The following is a 25,207-nucleotide window of genomic DNA, read 5'->3' on the forward strand; positions in this document are numbered from 1 at the left end:
TAAGCTGCTTTCTGAAGGCTGGGTGGTTTTGAGTGAGGCGGAGGTGAATGGGAAGGGAGTTCCATGTTTTAGCCGCTAGGTAGGAGAAGGATCTTCCCCCCATGGTGGATTTGTTGATGCGTGGAACCGCAGCGAGGGCTTGGTTGGAGGAACGTAGCTGGCGGGAGGGGGAGTAGAAGGATAATCGCGTGTTGAGGCATTCTGGTCCAAGTTCGTAGAGTGCTTTGTCTTATTGACAGGGAGCCAGTGGAGGTCTTTTAGGTGACCGGAAATGTGGTCTTTACGCGGGATGTCTAGTATGAGTCTGGCTGATGCGTTTTGGATGCGTTGGAGTTTTCTCTGAAGTTTAGCGGTGGTACCGGCGTATAGGGTGTTTCCGTAGTCCAGGCGGCTTGTAACTAGTGCGTGGGTGACCGTTTTTCTAGTTTCGGTGGGGATCCAGCGAAATGTTTTTTTGAGCATGCGGAGGATGTTGAAGCAAGATGAAGAAACTGAGTTGACTTGTCTGGACATCGAGAGAGAGGAGTCCAGGATGACGCCCAGGTTCCGTGCGTGGTCCGTTGGAATGGGTGCTTTTCCTAGGGCAGCTGACCACCAAGGCGACAGGTGACAGGTAAAAAGGCCTGCCCGGCCACTATATTCTGGCGCTACCACCAGATCAGTCCTCAGCCCCGCGAGCAGGCAGTACATGGTGTGCCCCTCCAGACCACAGAGTCCCTTCCTGAGTCCCATCCATGCTATGGGAAGCCCTCAGCCCACACACAGTTATCAAGTGTGCGTAAATGTAAAAATCAGAAACCTACAGATCTTGTTGTGGTGAACATGAAGCCGTGATGCGCGCTCTCCAAAGCCTTGCAGGGAACCATTTTCCGTCCCAACAAAGGGCAAGTTCCACATTGGCGAATCACAGACATTTCCGAGGATAAAGCCTGCAAAAACATACATATTTTGAGGTATTGAATGAGGCTAGGCGTTTTCCGATGTATTTCCTAAATATATAACGTTTAAACGTGGAAGCCATTGTGTTTTTTAACACAATCGTCAGCTTTTGGCTTCACTATGCGCAGTATCATTTGACAGATTATCCAACTTGGGTAAAATATTTTAACCTGTGGAACTTCTCGTCGACACAAATGCACGTTTTACCTCAGCCGTTCGGCAAGCACGTGCCACGTTACCCCTAGTGTACCAAGGCATTGCCTTTCCCTCTCCACCAAACCCTCCAACGTGCGTATTACATTTCACTCTATCTCGAGTAGCAAATACCCTTGCACCAGCCCTGCACCCAGGTCACTGGGCCTTAAAGGGGCAGGGCCAAGGGTCTAGCCCCCACCCTTCTTTAAGGGTGGCTCATTCTCAATGTAAGTGGTCGATTTTCACACTGCCTGCCTAACGGGTGCCGAAACCTGCTGTTCTGCTTTGCCCTCTATCCCTGTGTGGCGCCTCTGCCTGGCTCTGCGCACCTGGCACCCTTGGGTGTCCTCTGGGCTGGAATAAACCGGTGCAAACACTGCGTCCGTGTGCTGCCTGAGGCGCTCTCACAAACAGGCCCTTCTGGAATGTTCCTTCACCCCCCCTCACCCCCGCGCTCGGAGCGGGCTGGGGCCAGGTGCAGCCAGGCCGGGCCCTCAAGGTGACCTCCAAACCGGCGGAGCCTGGCACTGCCACCCCGGGGCTCGGCACTGGCAGAAACTCACCCACAGCCCTCCTGCGTGTGTCCTTGCCAGCGTGCGAGCGGGCACCTGTACGAACTCACGCACACCTGCCCTTAACTGCGAGCCCTGGGCCCCAACAGCGCCCTGTGTGTTTACCAGTAACTGCATCTGTGCACCTGCATGTCCCTCGCCACGCATGTATGTGTAAGCGCAGACCCGTGTCTGCCCCTGCCTGTGCTTGACGGTTTACATGTGCACGTACATGTCACTGACCCGTGTGTGCACCCGAGTGCACACTTATGGTTGCCCTTACATGTGCTTGAGTGAGAGTTTCTGCTCGTCCACAATCATGGCCTGTGTGTACCCAGGCAGACGTGTTTTGTACCTACCCTTACTTGAGTGCGTGTACTCGCGTGTACTTCGGCATGACTTTTTGTGCATGTATGTGTGTGACCATGCATACCCGTGAACAAGTGTCCTTGGCCCTGCCCCTGCTTGACTGCATCTAACTAAATACACTAAGCACTGCCTTTATGTTTGTATCTGTGCATTACTGCGCATATGCTTACATGTGAATGTGTGTACTTGTATGTACCTAAGCATGCGTGCGTGCTTGTGTTTGCACCTCTGTATAACCATCTCTATTCTTACCCATGCTTAACTGTGTGTACCTGCACTTACCTTTTTATGTCTGTGTGTGTGTGTCTGTATGCGTGCATACCTATCTGCCCTTTACTCTGTGTGCCCGCGTGTAACCATGCCTGTGCGTACGCATGCGTACCTACGCCTGTCCTTACTGCTGCTTGACTGTAAGTATCTGAGTGTACCTGGTCATGCATGTGTACCTGTGGACAATTGTGTGCCTATGTGCGCAGCTCTGTCTGTCCTCCCTTATGTGTACTCCTGCCAGTGCTTTAAATGGGCGGGTGCCGTCCGGTACGGAGCGCCTGCACTTCTCTCATTTGAAAGGGAGAGTCCTTGCACCTCTCAGCACTGTTGCAATACATTAAATGGGAGAGTACTGGCATCTCTTAGGAGCAAACAGGTACTCTAAAGAGTGGGTACTAGCACTTCCGTTTCCATTAAAAGCACTGCTCCTGTCTGTCTTTCCGGGTGGTTACTCCTGTCTATTCTTGCCTGTGTTCCCATTTGTCCCTCTGCCTTTGCCATAGTGCCCTATTGTCTGTGTGACCTTACCTATAAGTGCCTCGGTTTGTCTTTGCCTGTGTGTACGTCTGTCTGACTGCTCTGTGTGCGTCTCTTTCTCTGTATGCCCTTGCCTGCCTGTGTGTCTCTCTGTGTGTGCTCGTGTGCCACTCTTACCTGTGTGTACCTCTACCTGTTGTTACTTGTGTCTGGCGGTGTGACTGTTGTGTGCGTGCAGCGGTGTGACTGTACCTGTGTGCGTGCAGCGGTGTGTGTCTGGCGCCATGCCTTCGCGTGGGGGTGCTATGGCCCGTGGCCTGCTGGTCGCTGATTGGCTGTCCTCTTCCATGCTACACACAGACTCCGGGCTCTCGGCTCTTTTAATCCTGGGAGGTCATTGGAGGCGGGAGATTAGCTGCAGAGAATAGCTTACTCAGGACACCAACATCACCGGGGGTGCCACCGACACCGGAGTCAGGGGGCCCCGCCGACACCACCTGATCCCCACCAGCTGTCACCGGAGCCGAGGGTGCACCAGCTGTCACCGCCAGCTGTCACCAGAGCTGACCACTGGAACCAGCTGGAGCCGCCAGCCCTCAGTCACCACTGCAATCAGCTGAGGTACTGAACGTCACCGGTGGAATCAGCTGAGGTACTGAAAAATCACAAGTGGAATCAGCTGAGGTACTGAACGTCACCGGTGGAATGAGCCGAGGAACTGAAAATCACAAGTGGAATCAGCTGAGGTACTGAACGTCACCGGTGGAATGAGCCGAGGAACTGAAAATCACAAGTGGAATTAGCTGAGGTACTGAACGTCACCGGTGGAATCAGCTGAGGTACTGAAAATCCCAAGTGGAATCAGCTGAGGTACTGAAAATCACAAGTGGAATCAGCTGAGGTACTGAACGTCACCGGTGGAATAAGCTGAGGTACTGAAAATCACCAATATAATTAGCTGAGGTACTGAAAATCACAAGTGGAATCAGCTGAGGTACTGAACGCCACCACTGGAACAGCAAGGGGCGCAGAGGTAAGACCTCGAGCAGCAGGAGGGGCACCGACTGTGCTCACTGGAACCACTGGTGGAACAGTCGGGTACCCCGAGCTCTTGCCTGGGAGACGTCATCCGCGAAGCATCCCCTGCCCGGTGAGTACCGACCCTCCGCTCTCCCCTTTACCTTTTCACCCTCTCTCTCCTCTTCTGTCACTGGAGCGCGGGACCTGGGACAGGAGCCTTGGCCAGAGTGAATACGCCTACAGCACGAGGTTAAAGGTCACAAACAGCAGACTGGGGCCAATTCAGAGACAACAGAATCGGACCAGAGGCGTCACTGACAGCAAGGTCGATGAGTGTAAGGTCAGCAGAGTGCTGGGCAGAGGTTAGAGGTCACAGATTACAGGATTGAGGCAGAGACCATGGACAGCAAGGTTGGACTCAAGGTTAGGCACAGATGGGCTGGGGTCAGAGGTCACATATACCAGGGTGAGTCCAGATGTCAAGGACAGCATGACTAGGCTCAAGGTTAGACACAGTTGGACTGGGATCAGAGGTCACAGATAGCAAGGTGAGTCCAGAGGTCATGGACAGCAAGGCTGGACTCAAGGTCAAATACAGCTGGACTGGGGTCAGAGACCAAAGGCATAAGGAGCGTAGACTGCACACCGTGGGTCAATGTGCCACAGAGGGCAGCTGTTTGAACAGCTGGCGCATCCTGGTCTAGAATGCACTCACTTTAGTATTAACGTTACAAGTGTTAGCTCTTCCAGTTCAACGAGTGAGTAGTTGCGACGCACCGGGACTTGTAGTCCCGATTTTGTAATGGCCTATACAAGACAACAAATCCTAGAAAGCAAGAAAAAAGTGGACTGATACAGCTCTCAGAGGGACGTGAGAAACTTGGCCGGATTGTTTATCTAGTGTGAGTTTCAGGAATGGGCTTAACCAGGGCTTTAAGTGGGATGAAATAACTGGGGGGGGGGTCTCTCAAAGGGGCGTGGCCAATGACATTAAGGGCGTGGCTTAAAACACATCAACTAAAAATCTATGCTTAGCTTAGTGTGCCGCCCAACTTGTATTTTGCTGTTTCTGTCATTGCATTCAGATATATGATACATATAGTGCGAGTTTGGGGTTATGCCATGAAGGGGGGGAGGGTCACTAGGGAGAGGGTGTGGTCTAACAGCCAGAGCTGACGACTTTGGTGCTGGGGATCCAGGTTAGAGCATCGGCTCAACATCCTGTGATTTTTTGGCAAATCGCTTAATCTCATCATGGCTACCAAAAATGAATGTGTCCTTGTGCAACGTAACAGGTGCTCACGTGAAGCGCTCCAGTGCCTTCGGATCGAGTTCGCGCTATATGCATCTGCAAAAAAACAATAACAAAAACCAAACTATGAATAGTCAGATCTTGAGAAAGCAAGAATGAGCTCGAGACCTGCAGGGTCCGACGAACATAGGCTGATCCATCCAAGTCCTCCAGCTCAGGGACAGGCTCCGCGCTGCATTCTCAATATCTGCCGCAAGAGGGTAGTGCAGGAACGCTTTTGTTTTCAAGGGACGAGAGCCACTCAGATCCCTGCCTCGATTTCTGACGGATCCTCTGTTCTGAACTTTTAGGACGATACTGTTCTCCGTCACTCTCAATGTGCAGATAGGATAACCTTACTACATTAGTTCCTTAATATTGTGTTTTATGGACCAACGGCTCCACAACTCACCACAATACTCTCCTACCCTCTACAGTGGTCTCCCGGGGCCCCTAAAGCCCTCTGTCGCAGAGGGGTGTAGCTTGCAGTGGCGCAGCAGGTGCAGTGGCACGGGGCACAGGGACCTAAAGGGGCCCACGGAACCCGGATTATTAATATATTTTGCAATCCAGACAGCAGCCAGGGGACCAGGTTTCTTCCTTGCACTGGTGCCCATGAGGCACTAGTTAGCCACTGCCCACTGCCCTGAATCTCTTAGGAAACGTGCCACTATGTGCACTGGCCCGTCACGAGACCTGGTGTCTTCTATAACGGTTTTTGAGGGGGAGATCAAATAACCGACTTCTGTGTGATTGCACAACTGTCGTCAGGGCCACTGGAAGTTTGTAATTGTGCGGCCACGGCACTTACGCATAATTGTGGATTTGCCGCATTTGCCACACAAGCCATCACCTGCTGCACAACCTGCAGATTTTAACAACAAAAAAAATGTTTCTTCCTCTAACGGTTCAAAAGTTACTAAGAATGCAGCAACATGTGTTGCTCCGCAGTGGAAGGCCCATTGGAAAGGTTGACTGGTCACCTTTCTTTTTCTTATGGCTTTATTGTGGGTGTTAAACTGGTTCTAATGAGGTGCAACCTCTGACCAGAGTGTTTTCGCAAGTGTAAAAAGGGGAAACAATGAAGTAATACTATCACAGAATATGTAAATTGATACTTGTATAGCAAACTACTCACCCGCAAGGGTCTCAAGGCGCTTGTACAAATACCGCTGAGGGAACCCATCCTGGCTTTCCCTGTGAGGTGTCCACTCCTGGCAGGGCCGGCGCTAGGCATGGGCAGAGTGGGCGGCTGCCCAGGGCCTCACGGCTGTCTAACTGTGATGGGGCCCCCTACCGAGCCCATCAACCTTTTGAAACTGTGCCATTGTAAGAGTGACAGGGGGGGAGCCGCCTCCCTTGGCGTTTGCAGCCATGGTGTAGTGTGCGAGGCCAACGGCGGGGCCCCCCTCACCTCGCCCGGCTGCCATGGAATGAAAAAGCAATATGACACCCCATCCTTTCAGATGCTGCAGAGTGGGCAAGGCGGGTTTGTGTTTGTGGCCGTGATCAGCCTAATCGCTGCATCTCCATAACAGCAGTTAGGCAGCTACTTGAACTGTGAGGTGTGAAGTGAGCCCTGCCCCTGCATGAATGAAACGCAGAGCATCCTGCAGGGCTCACAGCACAAAAACACAGAGTGATCTCACATCACAAAAGGCACTGCTCCTTCCATGGTAGGGAGAAGACAGAAAATGGATAAAGGGCTTATTATTCTTTTCTCTTTTTTGCAACTGGGTTTTTTTCTCAAACAAGCATGTTCATACAAAACAAACATAAAAGGAGTTAAACATAAATAATAAACTCCAGTTATAAGCGCTTGGTGTTTTTTATTTTCATGTAATTGACCTGAATTGAAGGAAGAATGAGCAATTTGGTCTTTAAAAGTTTAGTGGAGATGCTAACATTCAGTTAGGGGGAGGGATGGGGGTGATCCCACACTCATCCTTATCACCCCAAGGGGAGTGCAATGAACCCTCCAAGATACACCCAAGTAATATAACCCCTCAAGCCACTCACCATTCATTGCTTTACGCATCTGAAAAGTAACACAAGAGCAGTTGTGTAACACAAAATGATGGGGTCCCAGTTCTGCAGAATGTGATAATGGGCCCCAGAGTCTCCCACATCTCACAGATATTCATTGGCCCTAGGCTGAATGGGAGCCCCCTGGTGAGATGGGGCCCTCAGAATTGTTGTGGGCCCATCTGTGCTGCAGGGGCCTCTATTGCGTCCTTGCACAAGAGATGAAGCAAGGTAAGAGGCCGGAGAGAAGAGTGGTGAATAGCAAGGCATGTAGGGGAGAGGTGGAAGCTTGAGAGGCAGAAACAGCGAATGGAGGGTAGAGGTGAGAGAGAGATAAAACATGAAGGGGGAGATTTTCAAACCTTTTGCGCTGGTTTTGCATCACAAGAGTGACGCTAACCAGCGCAATTTTTTTTGCTGCTATTTTCTTTCCAGCGAAAACTTGTTTTGCGCTGGAAAGCACCCTTCAAGTAGTGCAAAGCAGCGCAAAGCACTGCTTTGCGTTACTCTGCGCCGAGGGAGTGGTACATGGGCATTCCCATGTAACCACACATACCCTTTGACGCAAAACCATATTTACAAAGATTTTTGAAGATGGTTTTGCGACAAAAGTTAACGCCCCTTCAAAGGAGGCGCTAACAAGAGAAATGCTTATATTTCTCCATGCTTTTACGACTTTGCATGCGCGCTACACTGCGCAGCACGTATGCAAAGTGGGAAAAGCTTTGTATCGTACCCAGCATAATATTTTGCACAAGAAGGGTACCCTTCTGTACAAAACCTATGCTACACTCATGCACACACCCTAGCGCTTCAGCGCTAAGGTGTGTGCATGGCACACAGTACTAAAACCAGTGACGGTGCAAATTAAATGCATCTGAGAGAGAGTGTAGTTATGGAGACTTGAGGGGCACTGTTAATGGGTGGTAGCGATGGAATCCGTGGCAGAGCAAGTCATTGGGGGCACCAACATTGTCGCACAGGGCTCCACCAGCGCTAAAGCTGGCCACATCTACTTCCTACAGTTCTACCACCAAATCAAAAACGTTGATTTGACGACCCCTTGAATCTGTAGCATACCTTCAAGTCAATGTACGATTTAGCAGTGGTCTAGGTTGTTCTAAGTCTTTTTTTCGTTTATGTACAATCTTTATTTGTTTGCAATGGTGTCTTGTAATTTTGTACTATATGTGTTGTGTTTTTGCACTTAACATAATTCTGGCGAGTAAAGAGCACACACTCAAAAAAGATTGTCCTACGTCTCTTAGCATGGGAGTGTGGGATTCTGGTGAGAGGACTTACATTAAAACAAATTACGAAGTATTAATGTCATCCTAAGGTAGCACAATAATGGCACAGAAAGATAAGGGAGCCTTTTGAAATGTGCAATTATATCCATGGTGTGAGAGGTTTTTTCTTGTGTAATTTTATATTTTGAATGATCCCGCCCCTCATTACCTCAACAGGATCTCTCTCCTTTATGAGGCAGAACTGGAAAGTGTATCATGCACTCATCTGGAAACAATCAGTTAACGAGGAGTAAATAATATACATCTTTGTGAGACCTGCACCTATCTTTTCCATCTAATGAGACAAATGTAATCCATTTAACAGTTTTAAAACATATGGACTTATTTCATTTGTATGTTTAGCTTTTTGTCCATGTTACTGATATCCACGTTAGGTCTCTTCAGTGATGCCAAATAAGATCAACAGTCCTGCGATGTCACTTTCTGAGATGTCACTTCTTGTGATGTTACCAAGGGCGGGACCTCCACTAGGTCGGAGGAGCGTTGCCCCTATACTTTCTCGCAAAAGCAGAAACACAAAATGCTAAAATGACCGTTTTATGTTTCTACTTCTAGCACTGCGAGAAAGCATAAGTGTTTGGTTGGGGGCGCGCGGGTCTGCTTTAGGGTAGGGGAGGAGTGCCTTGCCAACTGCTAAGGGCGCCGACTGTTCGACCTAACCAGTCATGCACACTCTGGCCTTTCTCTATGTAGGCTGCAATGCCATTGCAACATTGGGATTGGCTTAGGGGAGGGGAGGGAGGCTGCCTGCTTCCTGTTCCCCACCTCCCGAACTCCCGCGAGACCCTCCACACGCGAGTCATGCCGGCTGCGACTGAAAGTTACATGCAAATTAGAGGGGCCTCACATCTTCCCTTTCGCCCGGGGCCCCAGGAGTTCTAGGACCGGCCCTGACTCCTGGGCTCCTCCAAGGTGGAGGCCAGGCATCCTTAGCGTTGTGGGGGCCGTTGTGGAGATTAAGCAAGCTATTGCCCAGAGTTGCAGAGTGGGACTCCATGATTGGAATAGGCACCGAGGCGAGAATTATCAGGGTGGAATTTTGAGCCCAAGACCCGCCGAGGTGGGGAATTGAACCCTGGTCCCGGGATAGGGTCTTCCGCTCTAACCATTGAGCCGCACTTCTCCACCTCCATATGCCACATTAAGCCGCATAATTTGGCTTTTCTTGCCGCCTAATTTAGTTTAGCCGACCCCATAATTTGACTCACCCCTGACGCACCCCCCTGGCCCTGTGTATAGTTTGCACTTCGATGGTAGACAGATAAACATCCCCCTCAACAGGTGGCCTGTTATCAAATATCAGTTTTACTCGATCCAGTCTGGCTCAGTGTCACTCACCGCACAGCGTTCGGGGAGCCGGAAGTAGGGCTGCAAAAAACAGCTAGTAGATCAGTAGGAGAATGTGGCCTTTGATTTTAATTCTGTCTTGCTGCCTTTGGCCTTAATTCAGACAGAGGTCAAATGTCGGACAGTGCCTTCTGACAAACTGCTGTTTATTCTTTCGGCATCGTGATTGTGTATTTTGACTTTCTATCCGCATGGCGAAGGACATTTGTAATGTGAACCAAGTGGCAATCTCACTGGGTCCTGTGAAGCGTATAAGGAAAGGCTGTAGGGTGTCAAATGTTTTATATTGTGAATGAAATATAGAAATATTTTAAAATATATCAGCAACAAGGAAACTACAAATTAGGCAGGATGATTTCTTTGTAATTCTGACGTGATTATCTTTCATCTGTTTGGAGCCGGGATATGTAACGAAGCATGCTTGAAATAAGGGTTTTTGATGATGGATGTGAAATGGAATAAAGATTATTTTGATACCACAGTGAAAAGAAGTGATGTGAACATTCTGTCAAAAAGCAAACCATTTGTTTGAGTTTGGAGCGGCACTGATCCAGATTGGATCGAGTGTAACTGATGGTTTTTGAGGGGACACAAAGACCCCTCTCCTGATCTCTAAAGGTCCTTTTTAGGTACGCTTCTACATTTAAATCAAGCATTTGAAATGCAATAGGTCTTACATTTACGAGAGTTTGAGCTATTGGCATTGTAAATGACAAAGCCTTTTATTTATGTGTTGTTTTTAAAACAGAGAAATAAAAGGCATTGTCATTTACAATGCCAATAGCTTATACCCTTGTAAATGAAAGACCTATTGAATTGCAAATGCCAGCGTTCGTGCTATAATTGTTTTTAAAAAAAGTATTAGGAGAGTGGGTGTCCTGCCTGTAATAGCAGGCAGGACAAAGCTATCTGAGGAAATAGTGCTTGAAGGCTGTAATTAAAGCCTACCGAGTAACAACACACGTAACAGGGATTGTCGCCATGGGAGGTTACAAAATGAGACAAGGCGGGGCTAAGGAGGGACTACTAAGCCTTTTGACCAATGAACAGCCACAGTTTACAGCCAATGAAAAACATGGGCGAAAAGTGGGCAGAGCTTAAAGTTCCTACCTGAATACAGAATGCTTTGCAGAGCAGCACATGTGCTGCTCAGGCTCAACCTAAAATATTCTAAATGAGCCTGCTCCCCTTTGTCCTCCTTTCTGAGTGACCATTTGTCCTGAATCCGGGGACATTGTGCTGCTCCTCTGTTCTGGTCCCAGAGGGACCAGTTGCCTCCCTCTCGACTTCTGCGGTCCCTCTACCTTGTCTCCTATTTATGAAGGGCACTGCCATCCCCTGTCCCGGGTTCTACAGGGACCTGATGTTCTGATTTCCAGAGAAACCTGTTGCCCTCTTTTCAGGTCTCCCAAGAACCCTGATCTCCCTTGTACTTATGTATCTATGTGTTGGTATTTCTAAAACACAAACCTTGTGGGGAAGCATAATCCAGGGCGGTGGATCAGTTCTAGATTATATACAATGAGTAACAGGAGTTTAGCTGTCGTGCCAGGCACTGAAGGAACTCGAAATAGGTCCTTATCAAGGGACATTCAGGGATTCCACAGACCTGCCAACTCTTAACAGTGTGTGTCACACAATATCGACTTCCTTCAGACGGTCACCTGGTGGAGAGGAGAGCCAATGCCACATGGTGGTAGGCAGGGCGAGCTGTAAACCTTTGCATTTAGTGGGTTTCCAGCTCATTACTGGAGGGTGTAAGCAGCTGATGTCCATTAAGTATTATGAAGACAACACCCAGGACATTGGCAGCAGCCTCCGCAACCTTTTGTGTATTTGTTTAGGGGGTTGGAGAAGGAGGTCAACGGGAGCAAGGATCGGGCAGAAGTACATCTCAGGCAGTTCCCTGCATCAACCCCCACCCCCCCAAAGGCCACACCCCCTTCCCACACAGTAAATTTGATTTTGAAGTTGGTAGGTCTGGTTCCATGAAGAGGTGGTCTTTAGTTTCTTCCTCAAAGGTGTTCTGGCGTCAGTGGTGCAGGAATGATTTTCAGAGTGGGAGTGCTGGCCATTGGTACCACTTCCCTAAAGTTATAGTCATTTTGTAAAATTAAGGTGTTATTGATTAAGCAAGTGTAGAACGTGTCAAATCCCATCTGGATGAGAGTGGTGACCCCTTCGTCATCTTTCCTTTGGGATTTTGGGGACAAATTGGGACAAATTGGCCTTCAAAAGAACATTTTCTGAACATCATCAATTCAACGTGGTTTAAAAAGAATCCTTGAAGAAAGCACATTGTCTATCTACATGGCCCTCAATGCTATAAATCGGCAAGAACTAGTGGAAAGTCAGCCCAGTCTTAATGACCTAAGAATAAGATCTTTTTCACGATGCAGTTCGGTTCACTGATAGAATATCGACCCCCAAAATATCCCCATACACAAATATCGAGTTATAAATATTGATGTAAAAAATATCGACGTAAAAAATATCGACATCCTATATTTATAATGGTAAGTACAAAAATATTGGGGGAAAATATTGATGTAAAAAAAATAGTTGTACAAAATATTGATGTTAATATACGTATAAAAAATAATGTTACATATATTAAATAATAAAATTAACTTAAAAAATAAATTAGATGTAATGTACATTTTAACAAATATAACAAATATATTTAATAAAAAAATGTAAACATACGTATATACAATGTAATATTTATATATATTTACTTGGAAAAATTAATAAACTATTCAATTTAATGTTTTTTTTTAAATTGCATATATGAACATTTGCAAATAAATATATATATATATATGTGTACACAAACACCAATAACATAAACTATAATAAAAAAATTATATTATACATTGAAACATTAAACTATTTATAAATCTTTACATTCAAAATTTCCACTTCAGTGAGTGCAATAGTAGGTAAAGTGTTGGATAGTGGAGGGGTAAAAATTACTATTCCCACTCCAGTGAGTGCAACAGTAGGGAAAGTGTTGGATAGCGGAGGGGTAAAAAATACTATTCCCATTACAGTGAGTGAAACAGTAGGGAAAGTGTTGGATAGCGGAGGGGTGAAAAATACTATTCACACTCCAGTGAGTGAAACAGTAGGGAAAGTGTTAGATAGTGGAGGGGTTAAAATGACTATTCCCACTCCAGTGAGTGCAACAGTAGGAAAGTGTAGGATAGCGGAGGGGTAAAAATTACTATTCCCACTCCAGTGAGTGCAACAGTATCGAAAGTGTTGAATAGCAGAGGGGTAAAAATTACTATTCACACTCCAGTGAGTACAACAGTAGGGAAAGTGTTGGATAGCGGAGGGGTAAAAATTACTATTACCAGTCCAGTTAGTGCAACAGTAGGGAAAGTGTTTAATAGCGGAGGAATAAAAATGAATATTCCCACTCCAGTGAGTGCAACAGTAGGGAAAGTGTTGGTCAGCAGAGGGTTAAAAATTACTATTCCCACTCCAGTGAGTTCAACAGTAGGGAAAATGCTGGATAGCGGAGGGCTACAAAGTACTATTCCAACTCAAGTTAGTGCAACACTACGGAGAGTGTTGGATAGCGGAGGGGTAAAAAATACTATTACCACTCCAGTTAGTGCAACAATAGGGAAAGTGTTGGATACCGGAGGGGTAAAAATAATATTCCCACTCGTCAGTTCAAAATTAAAAACAAGCAAAATATCAATAACACATTTTTTTTTAACCAATGAAAAATATATAAAATATTTTAAAAATCTAAAAAAATAGAAACATATTATAATGTTAAATAGATATGACAAATACCTAGAAATATTATACCTCCATAATTAACATAATTAACTATCAATGAAAGAAATATTATTAAATAAAAAACAAATTTAAATAGATAAAACTTAATTTACTCCACAAACATTACCCCTATAAAACCAAAGCTCACACAAAAAAATAAACAAACTACCCTAATTAATGATCAATTGATGAATTATTATTAATGATCAATTCATTATTAATTAATTAAAACATACATTACTTTCCACCCTCTACCCCATAAATGCCACAACCCACACCTAAAAATTACACAATTTCCATAATTAAATTAAAAATAATAAATTAATATCAATTAACAAGTACTTAATATTTGATAAAAAATGTATTACTTCCCACCCTTTACCACTATAAACCCCACAACTCGTATCTAAAATTGATTACACAATTGCCATATTTATATCTTCGTTAATTAATTAGCATTAATTAACAAATAATTATTAATTAATTTAAAAAAATTACTTACCACCCTTTACCCCTATAACTCCTACTAGTTTGAATCTGTTGTTCAATGAATTCACCTCAGAAAGATGAAAGGCTCAGTTGGCCATGCCAGAATTTAGATTTGTGAGTTGGACTGTATATAATTGTTGTTGAACACTGGTTAATTCCCAGAACGTTATTAGCAACTACGTGTGATGAGATTATGCTAATAGACTGGGGGTACCAGTTATTCTGTTGTTTATTGTCAGTTCGGATCCAAAGTCCATTTACCATTATTAATTAGTAATACGATTAGAAGCTTGTTGCGACTGAACACTTGTGTAACTATGCTTCCTATATTTAAAATATATAATCCGGTATTGGCACTATTGTCAGATTGGAGGCTGCCATGTGTTTCATTTTGTGTAGCGCCTAAAAGTGTGCTGTGTTTGAGAGACACTTTGATCACCAAACCCGATACAGAGCAGAGTACCTAAGTTGTCCAGATTGTAATAGATAGAATATGTGAACTCTAGTAACCAGCAGTGAGTGGCAATTAATATTTTATGTGGAACAGTAATTCAGCGCAGTTCAGTGGGTTTATGCAAATGCTGCACAAAATCCAAGCAGATGGAATACACAAACAATGCTGAAAGTTTACGGCAATATCATAAAATAGTGTACTACGACCTACATGTCATAGAATGTATACGATGAATGCAGTGGAGCTGCTATGACGTCACGTCATATGAAATATGATGGTGTAAACCCCAGCGATTGGTGAACTGCAGTTGTGATTTTAAACTCTTGTGCCGCACACAGTAGACCCAAGTACCTTTCTAAAATAAACTTTCTTCCAGTCACGCCTCAATCCTAAGGGGTACAAGGCCTCATTTACACTTTTAATGAGAGACGTGCACACCACGTGGAGGAGGAAGCAAACATGTTTTCAAATATATGGGCTTTGCAGGGATCTTTGCCTTTTTGCCTTCTCCTGTGTCCTTGCAAGAGTTTCATTAGATTCGCGTTAAAACATGTTAACATTTTTGTGAAAGACTCACGTAAACACTGATGTGTATCATAGCATAACAGCAGCAGCTTATTAGAAAAAGTTGTTTTGGGGTTAAAGTCTACCTATGTCTGCCAAATGAAGTCTCAAATGTATGTTTTTCAAAAGATAAAAGATATAAAAAGCAGCATTATGTCCTGTTTTCCGAAATCTACCTGCATGACGAGAGAGGTGCATTCGCGTTATATAAAGCTCTCAAAAATAAAATGTATGCTTTTTGAGACCAAAACATATTTTTGCTTTTAGTCAATGTTTTCTTTAAATTGACGAGGGCCAGCATCTCCCCGAGTAATATAGTTTCACAAAAACGATAACAAAACAAGCACTGACAAATTCAATCTGTTAGCCAACACCAGTCCTAATAGTTTTGCCCATACTGGTTTTATCTTGTTTCACTTCTTTATTTCAAGCTTAGCAATGTCCTCGGTCCTTGTATTATACTGACTGCCTGTAGTGTTTTTATTTTCCAGCCAGGCATACTGATGTGCTAATGCCTGCTGATTTGTAGGCGATGCAGCAGGTTGTGAAGATGATGTGCTTTTCAGGTTCAGCCAGCGCAGACTCTACGGAGAGGGAATATGGGGTCGTATATCTTCAGTCCTTTCACAAGACAGGCAGTGGATGCTCTGTATCAGGCCAGAGAGAAAGGCACTTGGGTGTTGCGTTCATTCACCGCGAGTAGACTAGGGCTATGGGTGTAGCTGTGAAGTTGACTCTTAGGTGGTAGATGGTTCTTGATTTTCTTTAGTGGTAGGGCGGTTCTTTTTTCATTAGTGACTGCTTGTACCACGTGGCCTTTATTTTCTGATGTAGAAGGTGAATGCAACTTATTTACCACCAGCGGTGAGCTGAGGTGTGAATCTATCTAGCTTGTGGTGCCCAGATTAGGTTCAGAGAGGATGGGCCAAGGCAGAATTTCGGTATATGCACTATATAAATGAGTTCCATTTTGAGTCATTATATGTAAATTGTTCTGAAGTGGGTGTCTTGGAAATCTATCACCGACCCAAACTCCATGTTCCAGTGGCATGCCCTCTAGCCAGTCCTGCCTGGATCTGGGTGTGTCTGTTGACATGTGTTATGAGGAGGCATGTAGCATTGATGGGTTTAGTTTCAGATACGAGCTTTAAATCCAGTTCTGTTGGAGACATCAACATAGATTGTAGTGCAGGAGTAGGGTGGCCACCTCCTTCCAGGTCATTACCGCACTACTTTCAGCCATTGTCATTCATTGGATACCCTAATGCATTCTGGGTGCTGTAGTCTTGTTTTGCTTCTGTTAAGATGGACCCACACTGGAAAATATTGATTTGCAGGTGAAACGATCAGGAATTGTAATGACTTGTGGTAAGGTGGTCACTACAAGCAGGAGGCGCTTAGAGGTCGTTTTATTCTGCAGCAGGGTGGACCCAGTTTTCTCTATTTCCTTTCTGATGAACGGCTGGTGCATATCACGTCTGTAGTTGGTGAGTTTGTCAAGCTCTAAAGTTGGTTTCTTCTGGAGCAGTCAGGTCAGGTCCAGTTTTGAGAGTGTTGGGGCAACGTCCTGGGTGAGGGAGGAGCTGACAATGTTATAGGGCTTCTCCAGGAGGGTCTTTCCTATTGATGACAGTAGGTTGATGCCTTTGAAGCATGTACCAATGCCAGCGCCTGGAAGTGGTTTGAAGGGGGTCTGCTTGAGGTTGTTGTGTTGGGATGGGGGCAGGATCGTAGCTCGATTCATACTTGAAGCCTGATCTTGTTTTTCTGTGAAGAACCAGTTGATTGTGTTGCATTTGTTGGTGGACTTTTCTGAAAAAAGCATGCTGCCTTCTGTCCTGATTCTAAGGCACCCTGATGGCCCCTGTTGTAATCTGAGTGAGACCCTTCTAGGCTCTGGCTTGATTCCTGAAGGGCCTCGCTTTCCCTTGTCTCGAGGCTCGAATGACTCCTCTGCCCGCTGTCTTGCCTTTTGAAGATTCTCTATGTCCTAATTTGAGTTGGGCCCTAAAGTATTAGCACTGAGCCATGCCACGCCCTGTGCTCGCCATCTCATGGTTTTCAATCTCTGATTGTCTCAATCTTCTCATTTCAGCCCTTCTTCCACTTGTCACCTGCTGGATTCACCTTAAACCTGACCGGCTTACCTGTTATCCATCGGAGTCCCTTCTCACCTGCATCTGCCACCTGTCACCTGCCTGAGGTACCACTTGCCTACCTGTCACCCATCTGTTTTGCGAGGCACCCCCTTCTTCCTGCCTGAGACAACTGTCACCTGCCAGTACCACCTGCCAAGTGCCTGTGACCCCTAGTGCCTGCCTGTTGCCTGTCTGAGCCACTTGTCACCCCCTTTGACTCTCCCAATGGCCTCGTTGACTGAGCAGACGTCTCACTCTGACGCTGCTAGCATGGACACACACCTAACACAAGAAATATGTTCTGGCGAGATGCCCTCATCATGCCATGCCAACCACTGCCCTAAGAAGGAAACCTTTGCTGAGTGTATGGCCCCTGAACAGGCAGGGGCAGAAAGTGAGCCCAGTCATACCCTGTCCAAGACTCTATGCTCTGGAGGCCAGGACGAGACCCTACCTGTGGCCAGCTGTGGATCAGAGGGGGCACTATACCTTGGAGAACATGTTAGAGGCTCTGACAACTGTGATGCTGGGGAGGGGAACCAAGACCCAAACCACACATCCCAAGATAATACCCATCGAGAGGGACCCCCAGGTGCTACACACGAGCATCAGGATGGCACCAAACGAGAGGGGCACCCGGTTGCAAGCTTTGGCTGCTACGACAACACACAAGAGGCACCCCAAGACAGGCACACAGAAGTTCACCCACATGCAAGCACTGGCTGCTACGACGCCATACAAGAACTTCCGAGTCCAAGCCCTGAGCACCATGACGACACACAGCGAGACGGACCTGTGGCCCCAAGCACCCCCTCCCATGACAACACCGAAAGGGGGCACTCGGATGCAAGCATCGATTCAAGTGACATCACCCAACTCAGAAATCCACTCATTAGCTGCTATGACGACACCCAGCGTGAGGTGTCTTCGGATACCAGCCACGTGTGGCCTGGCTTCCCTGAGGACGTCATGGCCGGGGGGGCCAAGGCCGAAGCCGCCCTGCACCCAGAGGCGAGTCCAGCCGATGCCCCGCGTCCCCAGCAGGGGGAGGGCGCGGCCTTTCCCTCGAGCGCACAGGCCCCGTCTCCCGGGGCAACAGCCACCTGCAGCACGCGGCCTGGCGGCGGTGACGCGGCCCGGGGCGGCGCGCGGGCAGCAGGGCTGGATGTCAGCTCGACAGGTGGAGCCAGGCCAGATAATAGCGCGCGGGGCGTGGCGGCGCCACCTGCCAGCCCACAGGAATCCCAGCGGCCAGGGCGAGCACCGCCGGCAGAGCCCGCAAATCAGAGCCGGCAGCCAGAGAGGGCACCGGAGGCGGCCCACGGAGCACCAGCAGCCAGCCAGGAAGCCGGGCTGAACCGAGAGAAGGAAGCGGCAGCGGCAAGCCCGGAGCCCGGGACTCCAGCAGGAAGCCACGAGCCCGGAACACCGACGACAACAAGCCGAGAGATCCGTGTTACAACAACAAACCACGAGATCGAACAGCAAGCGGAACGCCAGGAGATCGGGGCACAAACCACCCCAAGCCAAGAGATTGGGGCTGAATTGACAAAGGCAGGCAGTGATCCTACCAATACAGGCCAGAGCTTGGGAACAATAAACACCAGCCAGGAAATCACTCCCCCAGCCACCCTACAGGACACCTCTGGTCCCTCAGCATCTTCAGGTATCTCAGACCCTCCCACTGGTGAGCTTATTGACGTCGACTCTCCTGTTAAAGAGACAACTGCCTGCTCTACAGCCGAGACCATAACTGCTTGCGCCACCGCTGAGGCCTCCACTGCTCCCACCAATCCTAAGGTCCCTGCTGCTCCATCTGTTACCCAGGCCCTTGCCAGTCACAAAACGAAAGGTCCAATGGAGGTGGAACAAGACGACAACATGAGCGACAGTGGGGTGTCCGCAGACTTCTCACCTGGAAGCACCCTGGAGATGGACGTTGAACCATCCAACGAGACACCAATTGAGCGGGAAATCCGCCGCCATGCTGAGCGTGAGGAGTTGCTACGCAAGGAGCGTGGCATGACCCCAACAGCCGACCACCAACAGTACGTAGAGGTGAAGATGAAGCCCATACTTAACCGGACGTCTGCTGACACACTACTGCCCAAGGAAAAGGAGCGCCAGCGCGCTGGTGCGCAGATGCAGCGTGAGATCCGCCTGGAGAGTCAACGGGAAGAGGACCTGGTGCAGCTCGGCAAGGTGATGGGTGCCTATGACCGTGGCCTAGCGCAGGAGCTTCACCAGAAGAAGATGGTCTTTGAGCAGAAGGCAGAAACATCTGCTGTGGACCTAGCTTCACTCAAGAAGCTCAACCGTCCTTCATATGGGGAGGTCGAGCCAGCCAACCGAGCTTCAGGCAGAGGGGCTGAGCCTATGCCTCGCCAGGGTGTAGCTCCAGCGGCCATGGTACAACAGCAGGTCAGCTGGGAGAAGAAAGGCCCTTCCTATGCCGAGGCCAACGGCAGCAATGTCATCATCTTGGACTACAATGTGCTTCTGCACCAAGCATCTTCAGGGAGGGACCACCAAGCCCAAGGGCAAGGGAGCAGCATGGGGCCCACACAGGTCATTAACTCCCAGCGAATGACCAATGGCCTGCCCGGGACCACCACAGTTCCCGCTAGTGGCCCTCATTTAGGTACCACCAATGTCCCTCAAAACTTGTCCAACAACACTCACCATGGTATTGCCAACATTTCAGTCAACGCTGGCCAAAACTCAGCCAATTTGAGCCCATCCAGTCTCTCCACTGGGAGTTCCCCGAATCCCCCGTCACCTAGAGCGGATCAAATGGTCCAAGAGAACCCCTTCTTCCGACTGAGGTCCAAAAGCCCTCAGTCACTGCTGGAGCTGGAGATCCGTGAGGTGCAGGAGAGAGAGAGTGAACTGCGGAGGCTGCGGCGAACCCTGTATGGAGGGCAGGTCACTGAGGATGCCCCTAGACCGGCCCATGAGCCCTTCGCTGAACCCGAGTCAAGCTCAGGACAAGCAGGTGGGTATATGTGAGGTGAGAACAAGCCTCTCTGCAGTCTGGAGCATGGCGAGTGAGTGAAGGATGGAGAGCACGAGCAAGTGGGCAGTGCGAGTACGCCTGGGTGAGTAGGTGCCTCAGCAAATGAGTGTGTGATTCAGTCAAGAGACTGGGTGAAAGAGTATGTGCATGCTTCAGTGAGTGAAAAAGGGAGTGTATGAGTGAAAAAACAAGAAATGATAGAACGAGTGATTCCATACATGAGTGAAATGTACGAGACTAGGTGAGGGAGTGCCTTTGAGTGAGTTAGTGACTAAGCGGGAAAGCGGATGAGAGCCTGAGTGAGTCAGTGAGCAGGAGAGGTATTCAGTATATGACTAAGTGAATAAGGGAGCGAGAAAATGTCCATGAGTGGGTGAGTGAGATGGCATATGTGATTGCGATTCAGTCACTGAGTTAGTGAGCAAGTTTATGAAGGTAGGCATGAGTGCCTGAGTGAATGAATGCCTGAGTGAACAAGAGAGTGACTGAATGAGTGAGAGTATGTATGGGTTTTAGCTTAACTGAATGGGTGGACAAGTGCATGTATGAGCACCTTAATTAGTGATTCTGTGAACGAGTACTAAGCGAGTGCAATACTGTAAGGTGCGGGTTTGGTCCTGGAGTAAGGTGCCAGGTGAGGGAATGATGCAACGTGCGGATAATATGTCGGGAGGTTTACACGCTGACATTTACCCTCTCCTTCCCTCTTAACAGCCGCTCCAAGCTCCCGCTATCCTTCCTGTTTTTCAGATCGGCCTCTGCTTCCTAGCGTCTGCATTTTATCTCCTTTTTATTGCTCATAAATATCACATCTGCTGTTCTGGCAAGCGGATCTATGTTATATGTGACACTCTCATCTAGTCCTGGCTCTCAGCCAACAGCTCGTTGCATTATGGGACATGTTGTCTCACTGTTGCCTGTATAGGTTTAATACCCCAGCATGGAAAGACCTATTGACAACAAATAGGACTGGCTAAATGTGCAATATATCACTTGGGGCTAGTAGCCAACCATGCAGACCTCCCAGAGGATATACGTGTTGCTCACCCCTGGGTGTGTCAGCATGATATATGGTGTATTCAGTGGCTACTGAGATGCATTGTCTGGATCGGTGTGGGCCCAAGGGGGAGCCGTACAGCCTATTTTGAAATGCAAGACTACAAGTCCTGGCAGCAAAATGCCGCCACCAAAAGCAAGAACTGACTGAAGGTGAAACCATTGACATGTGTCACTGGCAGCTGCACTTGCTCACCAGCCCTGCTGAAATCTGAAAGCATTTCTGTCACACAGCTCGATTTCATGTTTGACACCTTCAGCTTGACCTGAAATTTCAGTCAACCGAATGTTTAGAAAACTGGGGCCAGGTTTTATGTTAATTATAAAACTACAAGTCCCAGAGTGCAATGAGCTATTGGGTAAAGCAGCCTGGACTGGCAGGTGCCAAGCTTCCATGGACAGAAAGGACACGCCCGTCTTCTCGTTTCCTCTCTCAATCTTTACATGCTAATCAAACAAACGTTAATAACAAACGTTAATTGCACAAGTTATACAAAATATTTCAACCATTACTGTCCGCAATATTAACCAGGGAACACTATGTTTTGACATTATCGGTTTTCTGGAGAACGGCGGGATTGAACAATTATTTATTTGCCTCAAACCTCCTATAGAAGATGGCCTCTCTGTAGAGAGGAACATTTCAAAGTATTACTTTCTGGGAATTGTACTTCACAGACGCCTGATAATAATTTGTAAAAATGTAAGCCCGAGAGTGGATACGTGGACCCTCTTGTACTAATGTTTTCCAAAAGGCAGCAGATAAGTTAGTGTCAATCTACTTATCTTTTAAAGGCATACGTGCTTTATTGTGTTGTGTTATGCGCCCGCCACTGCATACTTTAGTAAATGAATGCCATGGTTTTTGGCCTTCATGCCGAGATCTGGATCCATAGTGGTATGGTAGCATAGTATAATTTAGCGTCCCTGTGAAAACGAGAGTTCTTTAAGGTGCTCTAAAGCTGGCTTCAGAGACTGGCCTCTTAGGAAAGAGTGATGCAGTCTGGTTCTCCGGAAAAGGTAAAGTGTGATCCTGAAGAGGCAGGAAGTGGGTGGGTGGTCTGCTCCATAGCTCCCCCTGGTAGTATGGAGGTTGACCATGAGGAGTAGCAGGCAGTGGTTTGCGTCGCAGTATTTATTGATGGGGCAGATGAAACCTGGAGGAGGGCAAGAAGCAATAGCGGTTGGCATGGACCCCGAGGAACAGAGAAGGGTAGGCGAGAGTCCAACTTAGGTACTGCGTTGTCTGTGGTTGGCTTGTGGGCTGTGGCCCAGATCCTCTCTCAGGTGATCTCTGAAGGTAGAAACCCTAGGAAAAGTAAGGACTAGGAAGCAGGTTTCACCTGCAGCAATGAAGCTAAAGGAGGGTAGTGGGTGAGTGGGTCATGCTGAAAAAGCCTCAGTGAGAAACATTTTCTTCTTAAACCAGTCACCTGCCGGTATCTCATGACTTTTTTTAGTCAAGTTATGTCCTCATCTGAAAAAGTCTAATACCAGCAAGCCACATTAAAAAAAAAAAAAGTTTTTTTGTAAGTGGAGGCATTTTCGAGACATTGTGTGAAATTTCCCGAAAAAACCCAGAATTGTACACACCTCTATATCTTTTCGGCTCCATGTAGCATGCTGTTATGGAGAGGCTCACTCTGTTTCTCATACTGATCAGTGCACACAAATACTGCTGCTGTGTACTTCTTCTAGATAAATACCTTGATTTGCCTACCGTTTAACACCCTGGTGTGTTCCCTAGTGGCGTCAACAACAACCAGATTGTTTATGTGGCTTCTGCTCTTTGTTGACTGATATGACCAGTTTAATTTGCTTTTAGGGCCCCAGGATTTATCAGATCGAGGATTAGAACTCCCTGACCCTCTAGGTAAATAGTAAGGCTTGACTTGTAGTAATAATAGTCCTTCAGCAGTTCTTGAATGTGAAGAAATGCATCCTTCACTTCCTGATTCCTAATTTGGGCCACCCTCCTCCTGAGAATCAGTACATGTTCGATCATTTTACGAGTGTGGGGCTTTCGGTTCTATTCTCAATCCTCTTTTAATATAGTGCCAAAACAGGGTGACCGAACTGACATTCAAATGAGTTGCGCCCCACTGCTTTCTCTTGGTAGACTAACAACATACATGACGGGATGATGCCCCACCTCCACCTCAATGGTTTATCCAAGGCACCCATCAGGCTTTTCGGCATTTTGTTGAAACGTTCTGCCAGCCAACTGGTTTGGAAGTGGTATGAAGTAGAATAATGATAATTTGCCACACATTCAGCCTACATAGCCTTCAGGTAGGTCAGTGTCCCTCAAAGATCGCCATCATGAAGCGTGAGAGATGCGAGAGAAAAATAACGAGTGCCACTGCAAAAACAGGGGCAGTAATACTTACAAATTACAGAGCATCACACTGCCTCACTGTGCAATCCATGCCAAGAATGGACTTTCTGCCTTGAAGTAGCAGGATGGTCCAACAGAATAAATATGATGAAATGGTAAAAGGGGAGCCCCTGTCTAACCCTTGACTTACCACTTAGATGGCAAGTTGGGGAGGAGTGGAAATCTCTCTCTGCTCCCATGGCAGGACATTAAAAGGGGACATACAGGCATTCCCTCTGTTTTCTTTTACACCATGGTGCTCTTACAAAACTACCTCATGTGCCAACTCCTTAGTACCCCTCTCTCACCCTACCTCCTCTCTGTTTTCCTTCTACCCGTTTATGTTCTCTCCTCTGTTTACATCTCCCTTAATCATCGCACAAGTGACAGGGGATGATTTGCGTGTGTGAGACGAATTGCGTCTTCTCTTGCCTTTGAATACATAAATTAGGGACTAAAAACACACACTGGTGCTAAGTTTACTTAAATGTGCACTTGGCTAATTTAGAGAGCAGAGTTTTCACAAACAATGGAGTGAACGCAAGGCTTCACATTTCAAATGGATATTTTATTTTAATAAAAAATGATGCAGGACAGTCTTCTTACCTACACGTTACAAAAACAATATTTTCCTCTACGAAGGCATGAGGACTGACATCAGACTGAAGCTAGGTGGCAATGCCAGACACCAAGCCTCGCCCTCAGTGCTTCTCAATCACTGGGCACTGCACTGACTGTCTGAAAGAGCTACCCAGTGCAGTCAGTCTCAGGCAGCGCTGTTCGGCTTCTCTGAGGCTTATATTTTAATTGCACCGGTTCTTAGAATTACTGTGTCCAGTCCAAGCCTTAATAAGAACAGCCCAGTAGGTGAAAATCAGTCCCCTGAACTCCGGCCCACCGGGGAAATGCCTGATGCCTGGTTCGGCCAGTTCGGCCAGTTCGGCCCTGGGTACCAGGTTTAGAATCAAATGACTCAATGTAAAGCAGTCCGTCTTCCCAAGCCACCTTGAAGAGTAACTCTTTTGCACATCCCTTCCGCCATTCTTCACTGTAGATATAGAATATCATACCCTGCCTGAGCACAACAAAACTCCACAGTCAACAACTGTAGTTCTCTCAGTCTCACTGACATCATCTGGTCTTCTGCAGGGTGATCACACTCCTCTCTGGTAGGTGCAGTTAGCTCTGGGGTCTGCCCCAGTGCAGATACTGAGCCCACCTGGACCATGTTTGAGTCACTGCTCTTTGTGGGAGTTCCACCTGAGATGCTCCAAGTCGGCTTCTCTAGGAACGAGCAGAATCATATCCACAACCTCCAACTCCAGAATATCCTACAGCAGGGGAATATCCCACTGAGGTCTAACCACACCCTCCCATTATGACCTTCTCAATCAGATCTATGACCTAAGGATCCAATGGAAGGATGCCTCCGGTATATTGTTGGCTCTATTATCTCCATGAGCAGAGATTTTACCATCTAAACAAATAGTGTGGAAGTACTGACAGGCGCAAACACAAGAAAAA

At 47.2% G+C, this 25,207-nt stretch overlaps 1 protein-coding gene across 1 annotated transcript in view; it reads left to right on the forward strand.

The window, feature by feature from the left end:
* Nucleotides 1-3,199: 3,199 nt before the first annotated feature.
* MISP3 (MISP family member 3) overlaps nucleotides 3,200-25,207 on the forward strand; it is a 44,230-nt gene continuing 22,222 nt past the window's right edge. The window contains exons 1-2 of the mRNA XM_078685694.1: nucleotides 3,200-3,951; nucleotides 17,192-20,229. Of these exons, the coding sequence (XP_078541820.1) occupies nucleotides 17,460-20,229 (2,770 nt within the window). The 5' untranslated portion in view covers nucleotides 3,200-3,951; nucleotides 17,192-17,459. The remainder of the gene's footprint in view (nucleotides 3,952-17,191; nucleotides 20,230-25,207) is intronic.

Source organism: Lissotriton helveticus, chromosome 1_1 (genome assembly GCF_964261635.1).
Source record: "Lissotriton helveticus chromosome 1_1, aLisHel1.1, whole genome shotgun sequence".
In the NCBI taxonomy this organism is placed as follows: Eukaryota; Metazoa; Chordata; class Amphibia; order Caudata; family Salamandridae; genus Lissotriton; species Lissotriton helveticus.